Source organism: Stegodyphus dumicola, chromosome 7 (assembly GCF_044657685.1).
Source record: "Stegodyphus dumicola isolate Sdum_Otavi_A_Nest chromosome 7, ASM4465768v1".
In the NCBI taxonomy this organism is placed as follows: domain Eukaryota; kingdom Metazoa; phylum Arthropoda; class Arachnida; order Araneae; family Eresidae; genus Stegodyphus; species Stegodyphus dumicola.
In genome coordinates this window covers 180,114,858-180,139,948 of record NC_140774.1, presented here as the reverse complement: position 1 = coordinate 180,139,948, position 25,091 = coordinate 180,114,858, and the positions used below count along the sequence as shown (strand labels likewise).

General features: G+C 34.1%; 1 protein-coding gene across 1 annotated transcript in view; it reads left to right on the top strand.

The window, feature by feature from the left end:
• LOC118187708 (ras-specific guanine nucleotide-releasing factor 2-like) overlaps positions 1-25,091 on the top strand; it is a 302,120-nt gene that overhangs the window by 229,241 nt on the left and 47,788 nt on the right. The window contains exons 22-26 of the mRNA XM_085821450.1: positions 307-425; positions 2,192-2,307; positions 6,159-6,338; positions 9,610-9,707; positions 21,935-22,019. Of these exons, the coding sequence (XP_085677576.1) occupies positions 307-425; positions 2,192-2,307; positions 6,159-6,338; positions 9,610-9,707; positions 21,935-22,019 (598 nt within the window). The remainder of the gene's footprint in view (positions 1-306; positions 426-2,191; positions 2,308-6,158; positions 6,339-9,609; positions 9,708-21,934; positions 22,020-25,091) is intronic.

Here is a 25,091-nt window from a genome sequence, read left to right as displayed (position 1 = left end):
CGATCCTTAGGTTTAGAATAGATGAAACAGAAAAAAAAAAAAAAAGAAAAGAAAAGAAAAGAAAATGGAAACACTGCTATTAAGCGGTAACGAAAACTACTTTCATATGCCTTATAAAGGAAATAAATCACAAAAAATCTTACTTAATTTTTTATGAACATTTTCAACCAGAATTTTGCATTTTATTGTTAAAATATCACTAAAATGAACTTTTACTATATCTGCTACTTAAGCTAGATTAATGACATATTTCTATTCACATTATAAATGCTATTCAACTTAAAGTCAATGTTTTTCATCTCGTAGGTCGAGTACGGCCTCTGCAGCGGCAGCTTTTGCAGTTGCCACAGCAGGTTCCAGCAACCCTCCAGAGCCTTTAACATCTCAACCGCAATCCAGAGCAGGAAGCAGATTACCTAGCGCAGGTAAGTAATGAATACCATTTTCATAAACAGGGTAAACAATTGTTTCCTTGATTGAGGTATCAAATAATTTAGGCAACTATCGCAGCCGAGATGAAGGTTATTTTATCCAGTTTAAGTGAATGCAGAACTACTCCAGTACTATATAAAAAGATAGAAGAAGAAAATCAAAACGTAATTTGTAAAATAATCGAAGTTTTAATGTAACTTTAATTGCAGTTTCAAATAGGACTTGCAAACCACTGTTCTGACTCAGTAACTTAGCGTGCTCATACCGTCTTTAAAACATCCGCGGATTTTCTGACACAAAAAGCAGACTTTCTATCTCAGAATTTTATGTCTAACAAGTAATGTCTATATTCTAGCTTGTGATCTACCAGCGTCCGAGCCGCTGAACACTAGTAGTTTGGTCCGTGGTTCGAGTCCCATCCAACGGGCTTGCTGCCTGAGCATTTCCGTGGTTTCCTTATGTGCAAAGTGAATACGAGCCCGTTTCCCTTAAAAAGTCTTCACCAAGCACCCTTCCTTTTCTATGTAGTACCTGATGGAGAATGTAATATATACTAGTATATATATATATATATACTAGGTTGAGGGACGTCAAATGGTTTTACGCCCAGCTGTGGCCGAGTAGCAGCATCTAATCCATTCTGGGTTCTACTCCAAAATGATCGGGTTATTGTATGGTTATTTCGTTGTTTCTCCTAGATATAAAGTGAATATGAGCCTGTTTTCTTTAAAGAGAAGTATTCCTTCTTTAGAAATAATTTCACTTATTTTGTTTTACTTACATTACTCAGCCCATGGAAGATCATTTGCTAGAAGGCAAGGAAAATATGTAATACATTAATAATATAGCATACAGGATAGGAATAACAAGTCATTTAATTTTGTAGCACAAAAACCATCATTTCTCATGAGAACACAAATTATTTGTTTACTCTTAATGGTAATTTTTTAGTTTATATGAAATTAAGGCATGCAATATTGGTTTTCTATTTCTTTTCACTGATCTAAAATTGTAAATCAATCATTGCAATCATTCTGTATAAAATCATTACAATGATCGATTTGTAAAAAGTGATTAATCATGCATTTTATACAAAATTGTATAAAATATCATTTTACATACTAATTTACGTTTTATAAACTGATTTATACATTTCATATAATAACTGTAATTATATTATAAAAAATGATTTTCCTTTTATGGAAATTTTGTCCTCGTTATAATACTACTAGTGCAGATAGAAGAAAGAGAAGAAAATAAGAATTTCCTACAAAGAAATTTACAAACGCTGTAATCAATTTTAAATATAAATAGAACAAAAAAGGAAGTCTTAGAGACTAAAGGTTTGAAGATTAACCTGAAAAATTGAAAAATGTAATATTTTAAATTTAACATCAATTAATTTAAATTTCAAGAAAAAGATGTTAAAGGAGGATTTTAGTTTTACGTATTTAAGATTTTTAAAGAAGTTGTACAAAGGAAAAGAGGAGGTACGAAGCAAAGCCTAGCACAAATTATAAAATTAAAACCGTCTGTAAATGAAAGCAGGGTTGATTAGCAATTAATCTAAGCAAACGCTTGCCTTTATTTGTTGGTTCTCTAGAAAATTCCTGTCTATTCAGTGAAAGTATAGTTTGACTTGTGTTGCTGCAAAACTTTTAAATTATAATAAATGCCATATTATGCATTCTATATCAGAATAAATTAAAAATACTTATGAAATGGATTATACGTAACTCATGCTGCTGTTCCTTTCCAGTGGGTGCAGATCTAAAGATTCCTAATGCCAAAGCCAAACGGGAATCAATGATAACCACAGCAGCTACCATGAGGGTCCTGAATGTTCTACGACACTGGGTATCCAAGCATTCGCAGGTACAAACATAAGAGTAAATTTTAATTATATTTAATGAACCTGTTACTTTTATAATGATGTATATTATTTTTTAATTATCTGTCATTGAAACTGAAACAGTCAACATGTAATAAAAAAGCTAGCGACAACTTTCTTTTCCCTACATAATTACATACTATATACACAGCAAACTTAAGCAATTAATTACTAGTTTACGTTTCACACTGCTGGCCATTGCAACACCATGAAGGAAAACAAATATAAAAATATATTTATTGTGCGTGAACGGTAAGGTATGAAGACAAAATGATTAAATTTGTAAGTTTGGGGTTTACAGGAGTGCGAAATTTGTAGAAACAGGTGGCACCCCTGGCAGCTAAAACGGCCCTTAACCGGTTAGGCATGGAGTCGAACTTGGCTTGGATGACAGAAACGGACAACTCATTCCATGCTACTTCAAGTCTATGCCCAACTTCATCAACCGTATTAGCTGGAGAGGGGTGGCGGGCCAGTCTCTCAACAACCCATGACCAGATGTTTTCAACAGGTAACAGATCTGGAGACCGTGCATGCCAGGGCAGCAATTAAATACCCTGTGTATCGGCGAATGTCAGAACATGACGTGCAACATGCGGTCTTGCATTATCTTGTTGAAAGATGGCGTTTGGCAGGCCCCGAAGATACGACACAACCACTGGACGTAAGATGTGAGAAATGTACCCATCTGCGTTCAAATTAACGTCGATCCGAGCTAGAGAAGTGCGTGTCGTGTACCCAATGGCTGCCCAAACCATCACACCAGGTGCAGGACCCCTACGCCGATATCGAATGCAAGCAGGTGACGTGCGATCTTCTCAGACACTCTAGACACGTATACGGCCATCAGAATACTGCACGTAGAACCGGGACTCGTTTGAAAAGGCGACATTGTGCCACTCCTGTACCCAGCTTTGTCGTTTGGCGAACAAGATTCGCCATCTCTCTCTATGCTGCATTGGCAAAGGAAGCCCAAGTAATGGTCACCCTACTAGTACTCTATGCTGCTGCAAACGTCGACGCACCTAACGAGCTGATAATGGGAGTGCTGCAAACATGCCCATTTTCAGGGGCTAATGATTCCTGATGTGGTCGTACGGATTTTCAGTGCTGATCTCACAATATATCTGTCCACTCTGGCGTTAGTCATGGGAGGGTGTTGAGATCCTACATGCCATTCAGTATGACCTTCAGTAATCCATTGATTCCATATTAGCATGGCAGCGGTTGGATGTCGACCAGTGAGACCAGCGATATCATGGAACGATAATCTACACTTTCGATAAGCAACAATCCTATCGAATTTTGAAACTTGCTGGTAAGCATTTCCTCTTCTTATTTTAGGCATATTCTGAGCAAACTCTGATCTTACAAAGCCCTTTCCGAATGAGAAATCCATTACACAACTTTTTTTGTATGTAGTGCTTCAGATATCGTTTCTCCCTCCAGCGTCGTCTAGATGCGCTGAAACACTAATCATTTGCATATCCCAACTTCTTCATTTCATCTGATTTTGACGTTCGTCATATCATTCCTTCCTTGTGTTGCAATTTTAATAGCCAGCAGTGTATATGTTACGGTGAAATACCGAAATCTGGAGAATGTCGACTTTCACCGTTCACGTAGTCTCTTGGTGTATGTCCGAAATATTTTCCAAATACTCTTATTACTGACTTACACCGGTCAAAGTCGACATTCACCATGTACTAATGGTGACTGTTGAACATATAACAATATTATATTTTCTTCTCCGTTATTCAGTCGCGAATAAACGCACTTGAAACTTGAAATAAGAACTTAAGAACATGAGAACCTAAAATACACAATACATTCAAAATGAGAAAGGAAAATAATAGAAGTTAAAGAACTTACTTACTTATACAGTACGTTCTAAATGATAAAATAAAATAACAGTAATAAAAAACTTACTAAATTATGTGATTCAAATCTTATTTATTGCAACAACTTAAACTATTATGGCACTTTATGACCTCTCTTTTCGACTTTCACCAGAACATATCTGTGATTGTCGACATACACCGGTGAGGGTCCGAATATACAAGAATGTAGTGAAATATTCGGTCTTTCACCGACGTATTTGGTGAATGTTGATATTCTCCGGTGAAAGTCGACATTCTCCAATTTCGGTCCTTCACGGTAACATATATACAAGCTGTAAGATTCCAAAAACCGTACTATTAATATCCAAAACTACGGTTATTCGGATCGCATATTGAAGCCAAATAAAATCAAGCTTATTGCTGATTTATATAGATGTGTTTATTAATTTATCATTATTAAAATAACGTAAAAATTAATATAATACAGTATATAATGTTTAAGAAGCTGTTGCAATAACTTATATGTAAATATGTACGACACCTGACAAAACTTACAGTGTACAGCTGGTTTATATATAAACAGGTTATACGTTTTACTTTATGCACATAAAAAAGTATATGTAAACAGATAAAACAAATTATATTAAGCTTTACGTTCTACATATATGAATATGTATTATTTCTTTGCTTGATTTTAATTAAAATAGAAATAAACTCTTTTCTTAGGAAATGAAAACCATTTTATTATTTCTAACAGTTCATTCAAGTAAAATATTACATACAATTAACTGTTAAATTCCCTGATTTGCTATACAGTAAATAGGCATTTGGCTTACACATAGTAGCCCAATAATCATTAGTTTTCAAATATTTAGATAATCTATTATCTCCGAAAACTGTAGTTTTACTGCATTTTACGTTCATGATTATCCTTCGGAAAATTATTTTATTTCTTTAAAAATTCTTGATTTTCATGCAACATATCGTTATAAACCTCATGTTGATTTCCAGTTGGAATGTTATACACGATGAATGAGAAGTCTGAAGTAATTTTAAGGAATGCCTATGATTTGTGCTAATCAAACACGATTAATTAAAGGAATAGAACTGAGTAGATTAGTGCTCCTCAAACATGATTAATGAACCCTGTCTATTAATTTTCTCCCGTTTCTAAAATTCTTCAAATTACTAATGTATCTGTAAATCAAATTACTACTGTATCTGTAAAAAATGTTATAGAAAAACATTGCTAAAACATTCATCTCTTGAAATAGATATGCTTCGTGTTAAAAATTTCATTTGCGGTGTACGAAAAAAATTACTAGACACGTGTTTTCTGTGTAGTGTTAATGATATATGCTATGAATGTGCTATCTTTACAATATATTATTTATTTTGAAAGCGTAGAATCTTCCCATGAACCACAAATGCACAAAATAGGCCTTACAAAATAAGTTAATTAAAGACTTAATATTACAGGCAAAAATAAAACAAACAAAAGCAGGGAACAGCAGTCTATAGTTTACAAAAACAGAAAAAGTTCCCTGGCCAAGTCCCGCCAAACGTTTTGAAATCATTCTGTAAGCATATTTTGGAGCCATCTTAGGTAGAGAGGAAAAAATTAAATTATTTATATCTTAAGGTATTTTTTAACACTCACATAAATTATTTGATCTTAGATTGAAACTAAACGTATAACTTGCAAATTTACCGTGATTAGGTAAAAACTGAGATATTTTTTAAAAAATAAAGAGGGAAGACTCGGAATGCAGTCTATGATAAACAGAAGGAAAAGAACTTTTTGGTAACTCCAGCATTACAAGATAAAGTATATTCTTCATTCCACTTAAGGATTTCCAATACCTTTACAATATATTGGCAGTAATTTATAATATGTGGTGCGAAATAAATTAAATTAAGCTTTTTTTTAATGTACTTAAATGTGAGAGTTTTAGTTGTACAAGTGTGATAAAAATCATGAAACTTTGTTCCAGGACTTTGACAATGACCCAAAATTACTTCAGTTAACGACTGACTTCCTTGAAGAGCTTGTACATAACAATACTTTATTGCCCGCCGAGACCAAAGCAGCGTCTCAACTACTACAGATGATCTCCAAACAGGATCAAGAAAAACAGACTGTTGATTTGGACCTTCTCCTAGCCACTCCTTTGGTAAAACTATAGCAGAAATTCTACAACTATTTTTTTTCTTTTTCGATATTTGCATTTTTATATGTGAATTTTCCACGTCTGCTTGTGAAAGTTTAATCTGATTTCTTCTAAAATTGAGTTGAAATAATAAGATTCTATCTTCAGGTCAAAACCTGAAGATTGATGAGCAGATTGTGGCTGTGATACTGCTAATAATAACAACACATTCTTCGTCATAATAACGTGATTTTAAAATGAAGAAATAGCGTATCACTAAAGCATAATCTTAAAAATTAACTGAATAGAAATCGATTTAACATAAACTTAAATTTATTTATGATATTCTGAATAAAATAAAAACCCAATCGCCATCAAATTACCATGAGTGTATCGGCAAATTCAATAAAGTAACAATTACTCAGACTACTGAATTAATTAGTACTCACAACTTTTTATGATAAATGAGAGCTGTGATTCCAGTTTCAGGACTGGATTTAAATAAACTTGTAACAATCTGCAGGCTTAAGTGATAGTAAAAAAATGCCAATAGCAACAACAAAGCTATACATTAAATCCTAATTTTCTTCATACCTGAAGCTTAAACAGAAATGCATTTGCATACTGTAGGTAATTCCATCTAAGATCTACAAGTAATTCTAGGTTTTTCTCGCGCCGGGCGTAGCAAACTGAAATAGGGAAATGCTTGAGCTAAACTTAAAGTTTTAATCAAGTATAATTAAGCCTTTGGTGTTCTAATAAACCTCATAAGTTTGGAGATGCGCAGAGCACTGCCTTCCTTACAGCTTCTTGAAAGCCGTATCACACATTCAAAAATTTTCAAAAGAACTGTTTAGTGCAATTTTTTGTTTTGTCATAGGATATAAAACAGTCAATCACTACGAATCTTTTTACGTTTACCATGTAAAGGGAAAACTGGTTCCCCATTGCAAACAAAGAAACTACCAACAAACTTTTTGAGGACAACTACTTTGACTACAACTTTTTGAGGAAGCAAAGAAATAATCGTGCTCCTTCTTTGAAAAGATAAAGCCGGCAGAAAAATTTTTTGAAACAGTTGTTCGTCCAAAACAGACGAATGTGTGATAGCGTCTTAAGTTATATTTGGATAGCGTTTTAAGTTGAGAGATAGTTGGATAACTATTTCTCAATATACTAAATAGAATTTGAAGTCTTCATATTTTTAATAAAAAGTTAAACGTATTTTAATACAAATTATATATATTTAGTGTGCCTTTCTTTAAATGCTATTATAAATGTTTCTGTATAGATTTTATATCAAGATATTTCAGAAAGACTCGAAACAAAAATATATTATAGTCCATATGCCGTTAATAAAAGATATTCAATCAACAAATATGTTATGATCATAAAACTCCTTGATGTTAATTGCAGATTGATATTACCAACACATAAATGGTAACTCCAAACAAATATACAGGGGTTGGACAAAAATATGGAAACACCTTTAAAAAAACATGTTTCTTTGCTTAATATGGTGTAGGAAACCCGTTGGCATCCAAAACAGCTTGCAGTCTTCTCGAAATGGATAAATACAGTTCCTGTATGTTTGCCAAGGGAATATTATATCATTCTTCCTGCAAAACGGTGGCAAGTTCAGATAACGATGTTGGCGGTGGATAACGAGAACGCACTTTCCGTTCCAATGTAGACCACAAAGGTTCGATAATATTCAGGTCTGGTGACTGTGGTGGCCAGGGGAGATGGGACAACTCATCCTCGTGCTCAGAAAACCAGTCCTGGACAATGTGAGCTGTGTGAACAGGGGCTTTGTCGTCTTGGAAGACACCATCACCATCGGGGAACAAAGTTTGTACCATGGGATGAACTCGATCGGCCAAAATGTTCACATAAGTCTTGGCAGTCATGTGCCTTGACACAGTTATCATGGGGCTAGCAGAGAACCACGATATGGCTGCCCAAACCATAACAGAACCCCCGCCATGTTTCACTCTTGGCAACAGGCAGTCTGTATTATAGGCTTGAGATGGCGTTCTCCAGACGTAAACTCCACCAGAAGTGGAAAACAATGTGAAAGAAGACTCGTCAGACCATATTACTCGCTTACGCTGCTCTATAGTCCAGGCTTTATGACTTAAACACCACCTTTTCCTGTTACGGGCATTAGCATCACTGATGAGTGGCTTCTCGATTGCAGCACGGCCACCAATTCCCTGTTTATGAAGCTCCCTTCTAATTGTTTTGGTAGTCACAGGGTTCCGTAACACAACATTCATTTCAGCAGTAACTTTTGCAGCTGTGGTCTTCTTATTTTTCGTCACAATTGCCCTTAATGATCGTCTGTCACGATCACTCAGGACACACTTTCGTCCGCGCTGTGTTTTAGCAGATGATGTTTTTCCGCTTTTCAAATATGCGGAATAAATCTTCGATACAGTACCTCTTCAAACATTAAACACCTCGGCTACCTTACTTACGGAAGCAGCTACCATACGTGCTCCAACAATTTGCCCACGTTCGAAGTCTGTTAACTCTGACATAACGCAATGACAACCTCACATAACAGTACTCTGACAACAACTGAACTGTTTAGCACATTTACGAAGTTGTATAGGTGGCGTCAGTAGTCAAAAACGCCAGCGCCACCTGCATATTTCATTAAAATCAATCTTTCTTTTCAAACATGCATTTCACAAGGTGTTTCCATATTTTTGTCCATCCACTGTATATTACTTCATTGATAGACAGGTAATCAAAAAATAAAAATATGGTTAGTAGACAATGCATTAAGAAACGAAAACACGTTGTTGGCACTATTCGCGAATCGAAATATCAAAGAAATTAAGAGAGTCTTCCAAATTTTTAATAGCTTATTGAATTTTGAAATAATATTTTCTCTTTTTGAAATGAGAATATTATGTAGTGAGAACAACATTATGTTATTTTTTTCGACATTATAAATATAAAATTAGTCTGTGCATGAAATTTTACGTTTTCCATATAATTTAATTCTTTGGATTCCAATAGAAGCGTTTCTGTGAATAGAGCTAAATAAGTGCTTTCATAATTATCTAATATTCTCATTTTTGTTATTCCTCGCTTTATATGATTAATGTATTGTGTATTTCCTGATTTAATTAATATTTTCCATTTTGTTGTTGTTACTATTTTATTTACTTTAAACTTCCCTATTCTTTTGAATCGCTTGCATATGTTGTTATACATATCACGCTCTTGTATAATCATGCAGTTATTGCTTAAATTAAACTTCTTCGTAATTTTCTTTCTCTAGACTGCAAGTAAAGAAAACGTCGAGACGTTATCAGCACTTGAAATTGCCGAAGGAATGACTTATTTGGACCACAAAATATTTATATCGATACGAAGCGAGTAAGTTTTACGCCTTTTTATTATTATCTTTTTATCTATTATCTCTTTTTGATCTTTTTATATTATTATCTCTTTTTGAACTATTTTAATCAGTTTGAAATTTTACGCAAAGCCTATAGTATTTTTGACTGAAATCGCAAAAAACGGCTTAATCTATTGCATCATTTTATTATCTCTTCCGCAGTTATTCAACTAAATATATACAGATTCATATACAACCCATTTGAAAGCAGATTTACGCACATTTTCTTGCATTCTATAAGTATTTATGTTATATAATGACAGAAAAAGTAACAAATACTTTCATACTATTGACTGATATTTATACTATAACTGATATTTCGGCACCTATTTTAAATGTCAAACTGGCTCCAGGATTTTCACCAAGTTCATACGTCTCATATGTATGTTGTGGTTGCCTTTTTTCCTCGATTGGTTTCGAACTCCGCAAAGTAAGAATCATGGTGATGGTGATTCGTGTCGCGTTGATTTTTATTCCGCCACTTTGAGGAACCCCGCAGTCTTTTAGCATTTTGTGTATAAGCAGCTGTTGTTAAATCAGTCAAATAGCATTTATGGTTCCCAATGAAATATCTCTATCCTGCTTTTACCAGCTTCTTTGTTTTATATGTCTATCAATAGTCAATAAATTGTCGATCCCTCTTGTACATGATTGATAATTTTGGCCATGAATTTAGTTCCTTCACTATTCGGAATCTGAGCGACAAAAAAAAATACGAGTTTCTTAGTGTAACCTGCCAAGTATCCAGTTTTAAGGAAGAACCCTGCTGGCTTTGTTTTCCCACGTACGAATAGGTTCTGTTTTATGACTACATCTTTTTCAGGGCCACCTATTCGCTTATTTGATTGCCGGATAGGATGTAAAGTGCAGAGAATATACCTGTCTTGTAAAACTGTTCCAGTCAGTAGTTCTATTTTCGTAAAGGCAAAGCTGCTTTTCACCATTCAGTGAACGTTAGTTCCTTTGTCCAACGTAAATAAATCTCTGCGGTGTGATTAACAGTATTCTAAAACCGCTGGACCAGTTGCAAAATTATAACACTCTTTCTTCAGTTTACCCTTTTTATGTTGTACCTTCAAACTGATATATAATTTTAGCTAAATGTCATTTCCGCATATTCGAATGCGAGATAAATATTGCATCTATATTGGAAGAAACAGTGGCGTAGCGAGCATAACTGGCACCCGGGGCCAAATACCTTTTTGGCGCCTCCCCCCACAAAAAACTTTCAGTATATAATGTATAGAATATATTCGTAATAAGAAAAAAATGCAAATAATAATAAAATGCTGAATCTGCCATAAAATACTCAAAAATATATTAAGAACACTCACTACCTAACTACACAAGCCATGGATTCGGAAATGCATCTATGTCGGCGAAAAAATCAGACATACGATGATCTAGAATTTGTTAAAAAGGTGTTATTTATTTTACATATTTATATAAGTGTTTTTAAAAAATACAATTTTTAAACAATTAAAAGTTTAATATACATTATAGATAAATAGATATGTGGCAACTTGCCTACTACAACTCAACTCTGCCAATCTGGTAACCCATAGCAACCAAAAACAAAATAATATTTATTCTATTCAATTGTTATAATTATTTAACGATCTGTCTCAAAAAATTGTACTACCATAATTGGTGACCCGTATTTATTAAGAATAGCAACCTTCAATGTTGCACGAATAAGGAGTTTATATAATTAAGACACAATAACACGCCGAATAAATACTAATTCAGAAGTCAAACAACAAAAATTAGCGTTAATTTACAAAATTTTCACAGGACTAGTTTCGATGGTTTTACCGAACCACCATCTTCAGCTGCAAAACCGCAAATTATTTGTTGTTTGACTTCTGAATTTTTGTTGTTTGACTTCTGAATTAGTATTTATTCGGCGTGTTATTGTGTCTTAATTATAGAAGCAAAAAATAAGCCTGTTTGGGACTTCTATAATTAAGACACATGATTTGCGGTTTTGCAGCTGAAGATGGTGGTTCGGTAAAACCATCGAAACTAGTCCTGTGAAAATTTTGTAAATTAACGCTGATTTTTGTTGTTTGACTTTTGAAGGAGTTTATATGTCAAAATTCTGAGCACCAGTAAGTTATCCAGTGTGATGAAATGCAAGTAACACATTTCACCTGTGATTTCAAGCGTTCTGCCGCATTCCGGTGACTCAACATATTTCTGTCATAATTTCAGCGGATATATGTATCGTCTGCTGCATTTGAGCCGCCAATTTCTCTGATTTCAAGTACCAAGAAACTGTGTCACTATATACATATTGATTATTTTTTCATACATATTATTACTGTGCATATTTGATTGATCTAAAGTGGTTGACAACAATGCTGCTTCACAATTGGCGCGAGTGGCAGTTAAGCCATCACCTTTCCGTCGCCGAGACCCATCGTTATGGTTCCTTCAATTGGATGCGCAGTTACTGCCGACGAAACGCAATTTTATACAGCGATCGCCGCGTTAGAATCAGAGGTACTGCAATCAGCTCGTGAAATAATTTTGAATCCACCGGTGACAGACAAATACAAATCTTAAAAAAAAAATAATTTCTGTTTATGAAGAATCCGAGACAGTTAAAATCAAGCAGCTGTTGCACGTTTACAGCCGGGTGATATAAGTCCTTCTCAATTGCTATCTAAAATGTCAGACTTAGCCGCCGGTAACCTAACGGATAACATTCTTAAAACATTATGGATGAATAGACTCCCATCTAACATGCAAACCATTTTAGCGGCCAGTAGCGAGCCACTTAAAAATCTTCCCGAAATCGCTGATAAAATTCACGAGCTGACCATTTCTGCGCAAATACACGCAGTGCAGGCTCCTAATTCAGGTATTGTGGCGTTACAGGCTCAAATTGATGGTTTGTCCAAACAGGTTGCTCAGTTAGTAGCCCATCCAAACTGAACATTTTCAGCGCAACCGCTCTACATCACGTGGTCGAAATACACGTCGTAGCCCACTGAGGAAACGTTATGAAAGCCCTCCTCCGGGTATTTGTTTTTTACCACCACAAATTGGGAAAAAAAGCAAACAAATGCCGCATACCGTGTGTCGTTATAGCGACCAGGGAAACGAGAAGGGCCGTTGCTCGAAGTCGTGAATGACAGCGGCCGAAATCGTTACCCAGTCCTGCACATTATCCAAGTTTTAGAGGGAAAAGCTATTTTTACAACCCTTGATCTTGAGCGGGCGTATCACCAAGTGCCCGTTAACCCAGCTGATATTCCCAGCTGTTAACCCGTCAACCCAGCTGAAACTGCGGTTATTACGCCTTTTGGACTATTTGAGTTTCCGGTCATGACTTTCGGCTAATGCAGTGCTGCTCAAACGTTCCAACGCTTCATGAATCAGGTGTTAATCGGCCTCGAATTTCGTGTACCTTATTTTGATGACGTCTTAATCGCCTCCTCTTCAGAGCAACAATACCTATCACATTTGAGAACAGATTTTGAACGTTTTCAAAGGTACAGTGTCAGTCTTAAACCTTCCAAATGCGTTTTTGGCCAACCAAGAGTATCATTTCTTGGTCATGAAATTTTCGCTGATGGCGGAAACATCTACAGTGAAGGACTGAAGAAGTTTTCTTGCTATGCTCAATTTTTATCGACGTTTCTGACCTAGTGCACAACCATACAAGCACCTCTAAATTCTTTTTTGGTTGGAAGCAAGAAAAACGATAAACGTGTTATAACCTGGACCACATAATCTCGCAAAGCGTTCCAAAAATGATTTAATTTCGGCAACAAATTTGCAGTATCCTTCCGCATCTAAACCATTATCACTCTACGATTATAAGGTATTTCTCCCGCTTTCCTAGCGTGCCTTCGTGGCGTAGTGGTTCTGCACGCTAGGCCAGTACACCAAAGGTCCGCGGTTCGACTCCTGGAGAAGGCGGTTGCTAATTTTTCAATCTCTCTTGTTTCCAAATATCCTAATGTCTCTACAGTGGCGCCCGAACTAAAAAGGGTGTTGGATGAGGAATCTCCACACCCAGGATTTGGCGATTGGGTCCCCTAATAACCCCAGTCGCCCTTTAAAAGGGGGAGTATTTCTCCCGCTTTCCTAGGCTGTGTCTGTGGTGTAGTGGTTCTGCACGCTGGGCCGGTACTCCAGAGTTCCGCTGTTCGATTCCCGCGAAGGCGTTGCATATTTTTCATCTCTTCTGCTTCCAAAAAATAACCGAACATCTCTACACGTTGAGGCATCAACAACAGGTATAGGAGCAGTTTCACAACAAAAAGATCCAAAAATTATGGAGACATATTTTTCTAAAAAACCCTCACCAGCACAAACCAGATACAGCACTTGCGATCGCGAATTATTAGGAATTTATGAAGCTGTCAAATATTTTCGACATATGCTAGAGGGACGCGTTTTCATGATCTTCACAGATCACAACCTATGCTTTTAACCGGGATAAAACTTCTCCTCGTCAAATGAGACACCTAGACTTCATAGGGCAATTTTCAACAGCTATCCGTTATATTGAGGATTCGCAGGATATTGTTGCAGACACCTTGTCTCGTATTGAAGAACTAGCCGTTCCTTCGCCAATAAAGTTTGCTGCCCTTGCGGATGAACAACACCGGGATTCAGAACTACAAACCTTCTTGAAAAGCAAATCTTCCACCAATCTCAACTTGCAGCTAATGCAGCTGTCCCCTGGAAAATCACTTTATTGTCATGTTCAGGATTCAAGATTTCGACCTTATGTTCCCTCCGGATTTCGCCGTGCCATTTTTAGTCAGTTATATCGTCTGTCACATTCTGGCATCAAGGCTTCGAGGAAACTGATACAGCAACGTTTCGTATGGTCTAACATACAAAAGGACATAGGCAAATGTACACGTTCGTGCTTGGAATGCCAAAGATCTAAAATTCTCAGGCACACCACCAGCTAACTTAAAAATTTTAATTTACCCTCGTCTTGCTTCAATCACGTGTACCTCGACTTGGTCGGGCACTTATATTTATTAATAATAATATAATACATGAATACAATTAATTACTGTGCATACATTTTTCTTACCTTGGATGAAGCAAATTTATTATTTACTTCATCAAAGTCGACGCTTTCAAATTGTTCTCTTTCCACACCTAAAAATGCTAGATGACTTAAATCTTGTCTCATCGTTGATTGTAAATATGTGAAAATTTATTTTAATTTGCGGAACGAACGTTCATAGTTAGCATTTGATATTGAAATAGTAAATAGTATTTGAAATGCGACTCTTAGGTTTGAAAAAACATTTTCTCTATAGATCTGTAGTGGAGTTTTAGGTTCCGTTTCTTTTCTACTGCGGAGTAACGTCATGCAGTCACACTCACTGCTCAAAACAATTAGGGAATATTGTGGGTTCGGTATGAAATAACCATATAATCGACAACCTTTTTGAACAAAAGAAACTAGAAGAGATTATAAAGGAAAATTATAACGTTTACAAAGATGGGAATATACAAATATTGTCTGTGACGTCGAAAACTGTGGGTTTTAGATAAGGAGTAAGGAGCGACCTGCAGTATTCCTTTTGTAATAGGAGATTAAAAACAATTGACATGCGTTGAATGCTTCGTAGCAGTTAATATACAATGTCTCAGCAAGATGACTTAGTTGAATCGGTAGTCAGGAAGGCCATCAGCCGTTTACAGGAGAGTCAAACGCAATCCATTGTAGCGGAAGCGTTAGGATTTTCCCAAAATGTCATTTCCAGATTATGGAATCGGATTCTGGAAACTGGATATGTTTGAGAAATTCGGGACGAGGTCGTGTTATCGTTTTAAAATAAAAAGCGGAAGATATACGTGCATTCCGTTTAAAAAAATAAAAATATATCTCTGCTTTGGAGAAATAAAGTGGTCAGGAAGAACGTTTGGTTTATGTGCTGCAAACATTTTATTACACATTTTACCAGACAAATTAAGGAAATAAATAATTAATTATATTACAATAGTTATTAATTTTAAATATATTTTCCAGAAATCGATCAAAATAAAAACTGAAATTTTCCGGAAACTCTTGTTTGTAGACCATTTGGCGCCCCTCTACGAGCGGCGCCCGGGGCATCATGCACCCCCTTGCCCCCCCCTCGCTACGCCACTGGGAAGAAAGGTCCATCTTCCTCACTTCTCTGTCATAGATCAAACATTTAATGAGATACATTCCGCAAGAGAAGAAGAGGAAGAATAACCTTGCTGTTTACGTTAGCTATACATAAGTCATGTGATCTCTGAGGTCATCTGCATTGTTTGTTTACATTAGCTACGCATAAGTCACATGATCTCTGATGTCATCGGAATGTATCTCATTCTTTTTAAGAAAATACGTTAACACATGGAACACTCAGTTCTTCTCGTGATGACAAAGCTCTGAGTGACCTTGAATTCCAAACATTTACATGAAAATACAAAAATGTGGTTTATTCGGAGCTTTTCTCATCAAGAGCCAACTATAAATAACTGTCGTTATGCCTACCATTTGAGGATGGTGTGTGTTGGCGATTTATCGATCATCTTAGCACCATTTATAAAACGGAGGCCATAATAATAAGGAAGTACCTTATTTTTTATTTTTTTTTCCTGAATTAAAGTACTGCAAAAGATATAATTTATAATTTCTAGAAAAAGAATATTTTTATATAGTTACTACAAGATGACGTTGCAAGTGACGAATTATTTTCAATAGGGAAGCCAATTTAAATCCAAGGTTCTCGGTATTTAATAAGAGGGAGTTTTATGGAAATATAATAAAATAAAGTCGATGTTATACGTAGGTTTGTGAAAAATGTGCAGATTACTCCTGTTAAAAGGTTTAACAAAGCTTTTATAATTTTGGAATTTGCTACTTTTTTATTTTTATTGCTATTTAACTGCTTTTAACACTAGAAGCGCCAGAGCAGTCATTTTGACTGCTTTCGTCATTTGACCTTGGATTCCTTAAAAACCCTTTATCTTAAGAAGTCACAAATTTTGGTATTTTCCTAAAATCTGTCGAAGATCTGTCGATTTCCTATAAACCAGGAGAAAATCTAGTTGTGGATGAGCAGTTATTTCCATCCAAAGCCAGGTGTAAGTTTATACAGTATATGCCGAATAAACCGGATAAATTCGGTATCAAATTTTGGATGTTAGTCGATGTAGACTCGAAGTATATGTGCAATGCTTTTCCACATCTTGGAAATACATCGAGAACTGAAACTGAAAGTCTTCCTGAAAATGTAGTAATGCGTCTTCTAAGCCATTATCTGAATTCAGGTCGAAATTTGACAACGGACAATTATTTTTCCTCACTATCATTAGCTAGAAGACTTAAAATGAAAAACATAAGTTTTTTCGGCACAGTAAGAAGACATCGACAAGAAATTCCGCATGAAGTAAAGAAATCAAAAACCCTGTCTATCAGGAAAAAAGGAATAAAAATGTCCTACTACTAAGTACCTTACATCCAAAAGTGTAAATATAGACTCACAAAATAAGAAAAAGCTTCCAGAAACACTAGAGTTCTACAACAAAACCAAATGTAGGAGTTGATATCGTTGACAAGATGACACGTAAATATTCTGTTCGCGCTGCTTCACGTAGATGGCCTGTGCATGTTTTCTATAATATGCTGGATTTAGCAGGGACGAATGCATACATTATCTACCATAAATTGAGTGATAAAAATATTACAAAGCACGACTTCCTATTTCAATTAGCAGAGGAATTAAGAGAGCTTTATTTAAACAGAAGAAAAACCGCAAAATTGCTCCAGGAAATTTCCAAATCTAGCAATAGACTCTCGAAGAAAAGACATCAATGCCAGATTGGACTTCGTATTAACAACAAAACAAGTGATGTGTGTAAAAAATGTTCATATTATGTGTGTGGAAAATGCACTTCCAATATTGAAAAAGTAGTGTTTTGTAAAAATTGCAAAAAGCTGTAAAATGTGTTTTATTAAGGGTAGGCTGAAATTTATAATAAAATATCCTCTATTTTTTATTAAAATAATCTGTTATTCTTTAAACTTCTTCAGCAACTGTAATTAATATTCTTAAAAGCATTATAAAGCATTTACATTTGAATATATACATTGATTCGTTGAGCAGTCAATTTGACTGCCGTTGGCGCTTCTAGTGTTAAAAATACGACTTTTCTTTTGTTTTCTTGTTTTCTGCGTTATCAAAGAAACACAATAACAGACTACATATTAAACTTACAAAGCGAATTCATAAATAAAATTTTCTGCTGTTAATTACCATGTAAAATTTCCCACATATTTTAAAGAAACTGTGAGGTATATAGATGAAAATTTAATTGGCTTTTATAAATTATTTTAACTGCAATAGAACTTATACTAAAAGTCCTACTTCAGTTTTCTTGCTTGCCATGTAATCCTTTTTTTCTTTAAAGAAGATACCGCAGATCGTTTAATGGGATAGCAATACAACTAAAGATATTACTTTTAATAGTCATTTAAATTTCTTCCGTTAATAGGCTAACATTTGGCGGTCTCCACTGATGAAATGAAATTTCACTAATTAATTTACGATAAAGAACAATAATCAAAATTTGAACAAAAAGTATAATTCTCTATTTACATTTAGGGCCATAGTTATTTAACCATTTCTCTGTCAGTTTTGAATTTAGATTATTTCGAAGTGATCTGGGATCTGATTTATTCTACATAATATCATTGACATGAATCTGCAAGGAGAAGCTTAATCCGTTCAACAATTTAGAAGAGATACGGAATAAATATATTCTGATTATACTTTTAAATATAGTGTCTATTAGAAGGAATGGTAGGATTTCGTAGGGTCTCTGTTAAATATGGGCTGTGTAAAATGGATTGAAATGGATTGCATTTTATTTAATTCAGCCACCCAAAAATATCATGAACAAATCTATGAGTATTATTAATAACATAGCAGATTTCATAGTTATATTCAGTTTCACGTCATGCTATGTATTGCGTCACAAGCAGTGATGTCATGAGATTTTGCTCATATATGGTTCTAAAGAAGTACAGAGAAAGTTTACGGGCAGATCATGCAGTGAGGAAGAAGATTGAAAGAGATGCCACCAAGAAACGGCAGTGGAATATTGGAATGAACTGAACATCTCCTAGTAGGAGGATTTGTAATGAAGAATGTAAACTCGAGAAAGAGATTTCATGTAACCTGTAGCATATTAGCAACAATAAAAGGATTATAGTTCCATGTCATGTATAAACTTGATTTTTCTAACCGTCACATACAACGAAACAACGTGAAGTTGGTTCGTCGAGCCTTAGCCATTTGTGTGAGCAAGTAGTTCCTGTAAAGTGGTGGCCAGCTGGTGAATCTGCAGTGGTACGTTGTGTTTTCAGCTATCTTAAACATCAATCGGGAATATTTGCTAAAACGAAAGAGAATATCAAAAATCACACATGAGAAAATGTAGAGACAAATTTAGCATTGAAAATGTGGAGTTAACTGGGTATGAATTACTTTTAGAAAAGTAAAATGCATTTAGCAGTGAACTGAAAGAAATATTTGATCATTCGGTACATACTGTGTGAGAAAAACGATATTGAAACGTACGTTGAGGAACAGTTTAGCATTCAAAAATATTTAGATTAAGTAATCTTAAAATTAAATAGAAATTTCAAGGCACCAAAGTTGAATTTGAAGTCGGCGATAAAAGTTGGAGGAACGTCTTCAGAAAGTGCTAAACTCCCGAAGTTAAACTTTCCAGCATTTAGGGGAAATTTCCAGGAGTGGATAACTTTAAATGATATGCATAATGCGTGAGTGCATAGTTATCCCAAGCAGATAAATGCTCAAAAGTTACAATACTTAAAATCTTTACTAAAAGTTGATGCATAGCGATTAGCAAACAACAATTATGTCATAACGCGACAATTATTGATGGATCATTATTCGAATAAGCATGAGTTTTATATTTTGCGCAGATTAAAAGATTATTTTCATTAACTTCAATTCAAAGTGAATCAGTTTCAACAATTCTGAGCTTAGTGGATACAGCGAATGAAACTGTTTTTGGTTTGAAGAGGCTGTAAGAGAAAATAGCGAGCATTGGTGATACGGTATTGGTTTATGTTGTTTTGTAAAAATAAGATTCCTCAACTTAATTCTGGCAGCAAAGACAGTCTAAAAATAAGAGGAAATCCCAAAATTAAGAGAACTGATTGAATTTTTAAAATATTGTACAAGGACATTACAAAATACTAGAGAATCTACAGGAATGGATTATAAGAATAATAAAGTAAATAATTTTATTGCAAACGTAAATGTACTTACTTTCAAGAAGATCACAATTTACTAAAGTACGTGAAACTCTTTCAGTTAGACATGCAGAAGAAAATTGAATATGTAAAAAGTAATAATTTATGTTTCAATTGTCTTTCAAACACGCATAAGATTAAAAATTGTAAACGTGTACATAAATATAAGCAAAATGGGAAACCTCGTCACAGTTTACTACATAAAGACAGGTTAGACATAAAGACCAGAATACAAATCTTAGGAATACTTAACAGCCGTCCTATTTTCCCTTTGTCATCAAATTCAAATGTTCTCGAAGTGTTAGCACCTGCACATTTTTTTATAGGTAGACTTCTCAGACAAAGATTTTAGTAATTTGCCAGATAGACTTTTCAATTTGGCAACTAGTAATAGAATTGAATCAATTCAATTGGAAAAAGTGGTCCCATATTTTCTTAAAAATTTTTAATACAGAAGAAAGTGGATGTTAAGGAAGAATTATGGGAAAATACGGTCTTTAGTTATCCATTAAGGAAGATAATATGCCTATTTGCATCTAGTTTGGTAGACGTTTTTCCAGGAAATGACAACGAGTAGTAAATGTGAAGACAAAACATAGCATATTTAAAAAAGGTGCTTCAAAGATTTGCATTTTTCCAATTGAGAATAATGTTGGAACATGTCAGTTATAACTCTTAAATTATGCTTAGATGGAACTGTAAACTATGCTATGTTTTATTGTTTAACTAATTGAATTCCTTTTCGTGTTATTCAACCTAGTAGATTCAAGCCGTGTGGAGTATGTTGCGTCAAAAGCAGCGACGTCACGAGATTTTTCACATTTGTATGGTTTCAAAGCAGCAAGGAGAAGGTTACGGGCAGAGTTTTGCAGTGAAAGAGGAACGGATAAGAATCATGCCAGTTTGGAACGTTGGATTGAACTATTAAATATCTCATGGTGGGAGGGGGCTGTAATGAGGAATATAAAGCTGAGGAAGAGATCCCGTGCAGAATGGAATATACTAGAAACAATAAGAAGATTATAGTTCATCTCCATGGGATGTATAAATTTAATTTTTTGAACCAGCACATACAACAAAACAGTATTAAGAAAGAGCATCTGGTGTAACGTTTACAGTTGTTTATATAATTCTCTCCCTGAAGTGATCAAGATTATCAATTATTTTACTGTAATTTAATTCTCCAGAGTAAGATGTCTGATGGAATATAGCATATTATTATTTCTTAGAATATAGCATATTAGCATTTCTTGCAAGACATGGTCGATTTTTGAAATCCATCATCCTAGTAGTCAGTGATTCATCTCATCTCATACTTTATTCTTAAAATGGGCTTCCTCTTGTTGAAAGAAAAGCTGCATCTTTTAGATTCTTCCCTTTTTTTTTTTTTTTTTTTTTTTTTTTATTTATTTAATTCAAAAGGAAAGATTATCTGTAGCATATCCAAATACACACAGACATTTAGCATCCTTTGGGGCTGGTATGAGTAATAAAGTAAATGCTCTTTTTGGGTGACTGAATCAAATAAAAGCACTTTCAGTGCATTTCACCTAACATATATTTCATAGAGATCTTACAAGAAAAGATCATTCACTTTAGACCAGTACAATTACAGAATTTAATGTTGTATACGTAAATATATATTATTAAATATCCGTGGAATATAAAATTTTTATAAGATATTTATATTTTAATAAAATAATTTAAAATTTTAATTTTAATAACATATATAAATATATATTATTGAATATATTAAATTATAAAATTTTCTTGGATGTAACAAACTTAAGTAACGTGTCTGCGATAGGTGTTTATGTTTTGTTGCGCAATTCTTGGCTAATGAAGAGACTCTAGTTTTTTTTTTTTTTTTTCTTAACTTTCATTACTATTTTTTTTTCTCAGAGAATTCTTGGGACAAGCATGGATGAAGCCAGAAAAAGCAACCAAAGCTCCCAACATTCTTCTGATGACACGACGCTTTAATGACGTAAGTGGGCCAAACTAATATTTTTTTTTCGTTCGAATTTCAACAGTAAATGTGTATGGTAAATGTGTAAACCTAATTAGCTATTTATTTGAATTAATTTGCATTCTGTTTAACCTTTTCTTGCTAGGACAAAATTTCTAATTTCGCACCAAAACAGAAATTTAACAAAACTTCGGTAAAAGAGGCAAGATTAAAACTTCATTAAAAGGTCTATTTAAAGCTATATCTTATAGCACAATTAAAAATTTACAAAAATTATTCACCGCACATGTGGGGCTTCCGTGATTCAAATAATAATCAACTTGTTCGGTTATTATTATTTTAACTAACCATTTATCATGATTTAGAACTTTATTGTAACTTCTTCACCAGAAATCTAAGTGAAAGAGAGTATTTAAGTTGAGAATTTTATCTGTAAGACAGAGCGTGTTTCTGCCTCAAGTCTTTGTTGTTAACTTGAGAAACAGTGATAATTCGCTCTAAGTCTATTAGGAGTTCGATGCAAGTTTAATGCTACGAAAGAAAGTCAAACTCTATAGGTATAAACAAAATTTTTGTGAATTGCAAATGAAATATCACCGAATAACGTGAAAACATTTTTCGAAAATAAATACGTTTGATTTAAATGTATTCTAATTCCGAATTTTAAAACCGAAATGCATCCATGTTGGTTTTGACAACAAAACCAATCGCAAATGATCGACACAACAATAATTAAAAACCGTAATCGATTTTAAAAATGGTTATTTTTTGTTACGATTAATAATTACAAAATGCAACTGACAAAGAATAATTTATGACATTTGCTGCAAACGTATTTTGTTGTAATGTTATTTAGGAAACTAACTATGCTATTTATATGTGTTATACAAAAATATATAATAGTAAACTTCATTGTTTTGCATTTTCTTATATAGTGTTAAATATCAAAAGTCACTTTGCAAGTTTATTAAAATATTATTGTTTATAAAAAGCGGCTTCAGACAAAAAGTATAGAATGTAACCTCTTAAATATGCGGCTCTTAACAGTGAATGAATCATTGCGAACTGAGCTTATAACGTATTTCTCCCGCCTTCTTGGCTTGCCTTCGTGGTGTAATGGTCTGCACCCTGGACGCGTATTTCAGAGGTCCGTGGTTCGGTTATTATTATTTTAATTAACTATTTATCATGATTCCAGGCAAAGGCGTTTACTCATTTTTCATCTCTCCTGCTTCAGAAATAAACCTAATGACTCTACAGTGGCGCCCGAACTAAAAGGGTGTTGAATGATGATTCTCCTCACCCAGGATTTGGCGATTGAGTCCCCTAAAAACCCCCCTATAAAAGGGGAAGTATATAAGGTATTTCTCTCGCCTTCTTGGCGAGCCTTCGTGGCGTAGTGGTCCGCACGCTGGCGCGTATTCCAGACGTTCGTGGTTCGATTCCCGGCGAAGGCGTTTGCTCATTTTTAATCTCTTCTGCTTCTGAAATAAACCTAATGACTCTACAAGCTTTACCATAATTTCTACTATTTGCCAAATGATTTATTATTTAGTATATAGCTTTTGAAAGTCTGTAAGATATTTCACTTCCTATTTTCCGCACAGTATATAGTTAGCATAATATTACTATGCTATATATCCTTTAGAAGAGCCTACAGAAGAGTTAGCCCTTCATCGGCCGAGCGTTAAAATCGCTGAACACCGGTAGTTTTGACCCCTGTTCAATTCCAATCTAATGGGCTGGCTGCATGGGCCTTGTTTTCATGTTTTTCCCCTTGAATTGCGTAAATAATTGTCCGAGGTGAAAAATTTTTATATCATTTTAAAGCCCTAAAAAAGATACATAAGAGGATGTAATCTTTAGGAATGTATCGCCAAGGACTGAAAAGATATTGTCATTCAAAGTTATCAAGTTCGTAAGTTATTAAAATTTAACAATACTCAATGTTAAACTAATATTACAACGACTGGAGCCAGATCTTTTAAATAGCCTTTATCTCTATGAAACTCAACATATTGTATCAAGAATTACAGTACCAGATAGAGCAAAATTTTCTCTTTCAGAATATATAATTTTTATATAAATTTATGTGATATTTTTTCTAAATATATTGACTAAAATATTGAATTTTCACTAATATTTATTTTTAAAATTTATAGAAAACCATTGTTGACATATCAGTTTTAATATAGGTCATGCAATAATTCCTTTATAAGATTTGTATTACATATATTGAAAAACTGTTTATTAAAATATTTCACGTTATCTTTCTTATAATAATTTAACATAACAAGGATATAGACAACTCAACTTTTCTCATGTAATTTAATGTAACATAAACATTAAAAATAAATATTAATTTAACATCTTTAATCCTTATATATATTTTGTTTTACAACTGAACTCATAAAGTATTTAAAATAAAATAAATAAGATTTACACTGATTTACTGCTTACAACCCTATAATGCATAACTCTAGATCTTCAAGTTTAACATCACTTGATACCTATCATTCCACTGATCCAACGGCTGTTTTTCAGCGTTTTAAACTTTCAAGGATTTGCAATACTAATGCTAATTCACAAAGCACAATTAATGATATTGATAATATGGATCAAAAAATTCAAAACGCTTATGAGGAATGCATTTCATTACTACAAACTCGAATATCTGGCAAAAGAGGTCTCTCTAAGAATTTATATCTGAAAGTCAAATCTTTGATTGATTTTATAAAAGATTCAAAACTTGCTGCAAAAAACATGCATTCATCTTCACTCTCATGTGAAGATAATGAAATAAAAAGTTCTAATGATATTAGTCATCATATCAATTCTAAGAGATATATGGATTCAGCAACTTCACCTATTAGCTGTCATACAAGAAAATTCTATAATGACGCAGCTCTCTCACCAATCAGTTCTAACTATGAATACGAAACCAATTTACAAAATATATCTTCACACAAGCAAAGGATTTCAACATCAAATCAAAGTCCTTCTCTGCAACAAAATTATATCCAGGATGCAAACAAAAATCCATCCATAAGTTACAATGGCATGCAGATTTTACCACCAAATGAAGAAAGT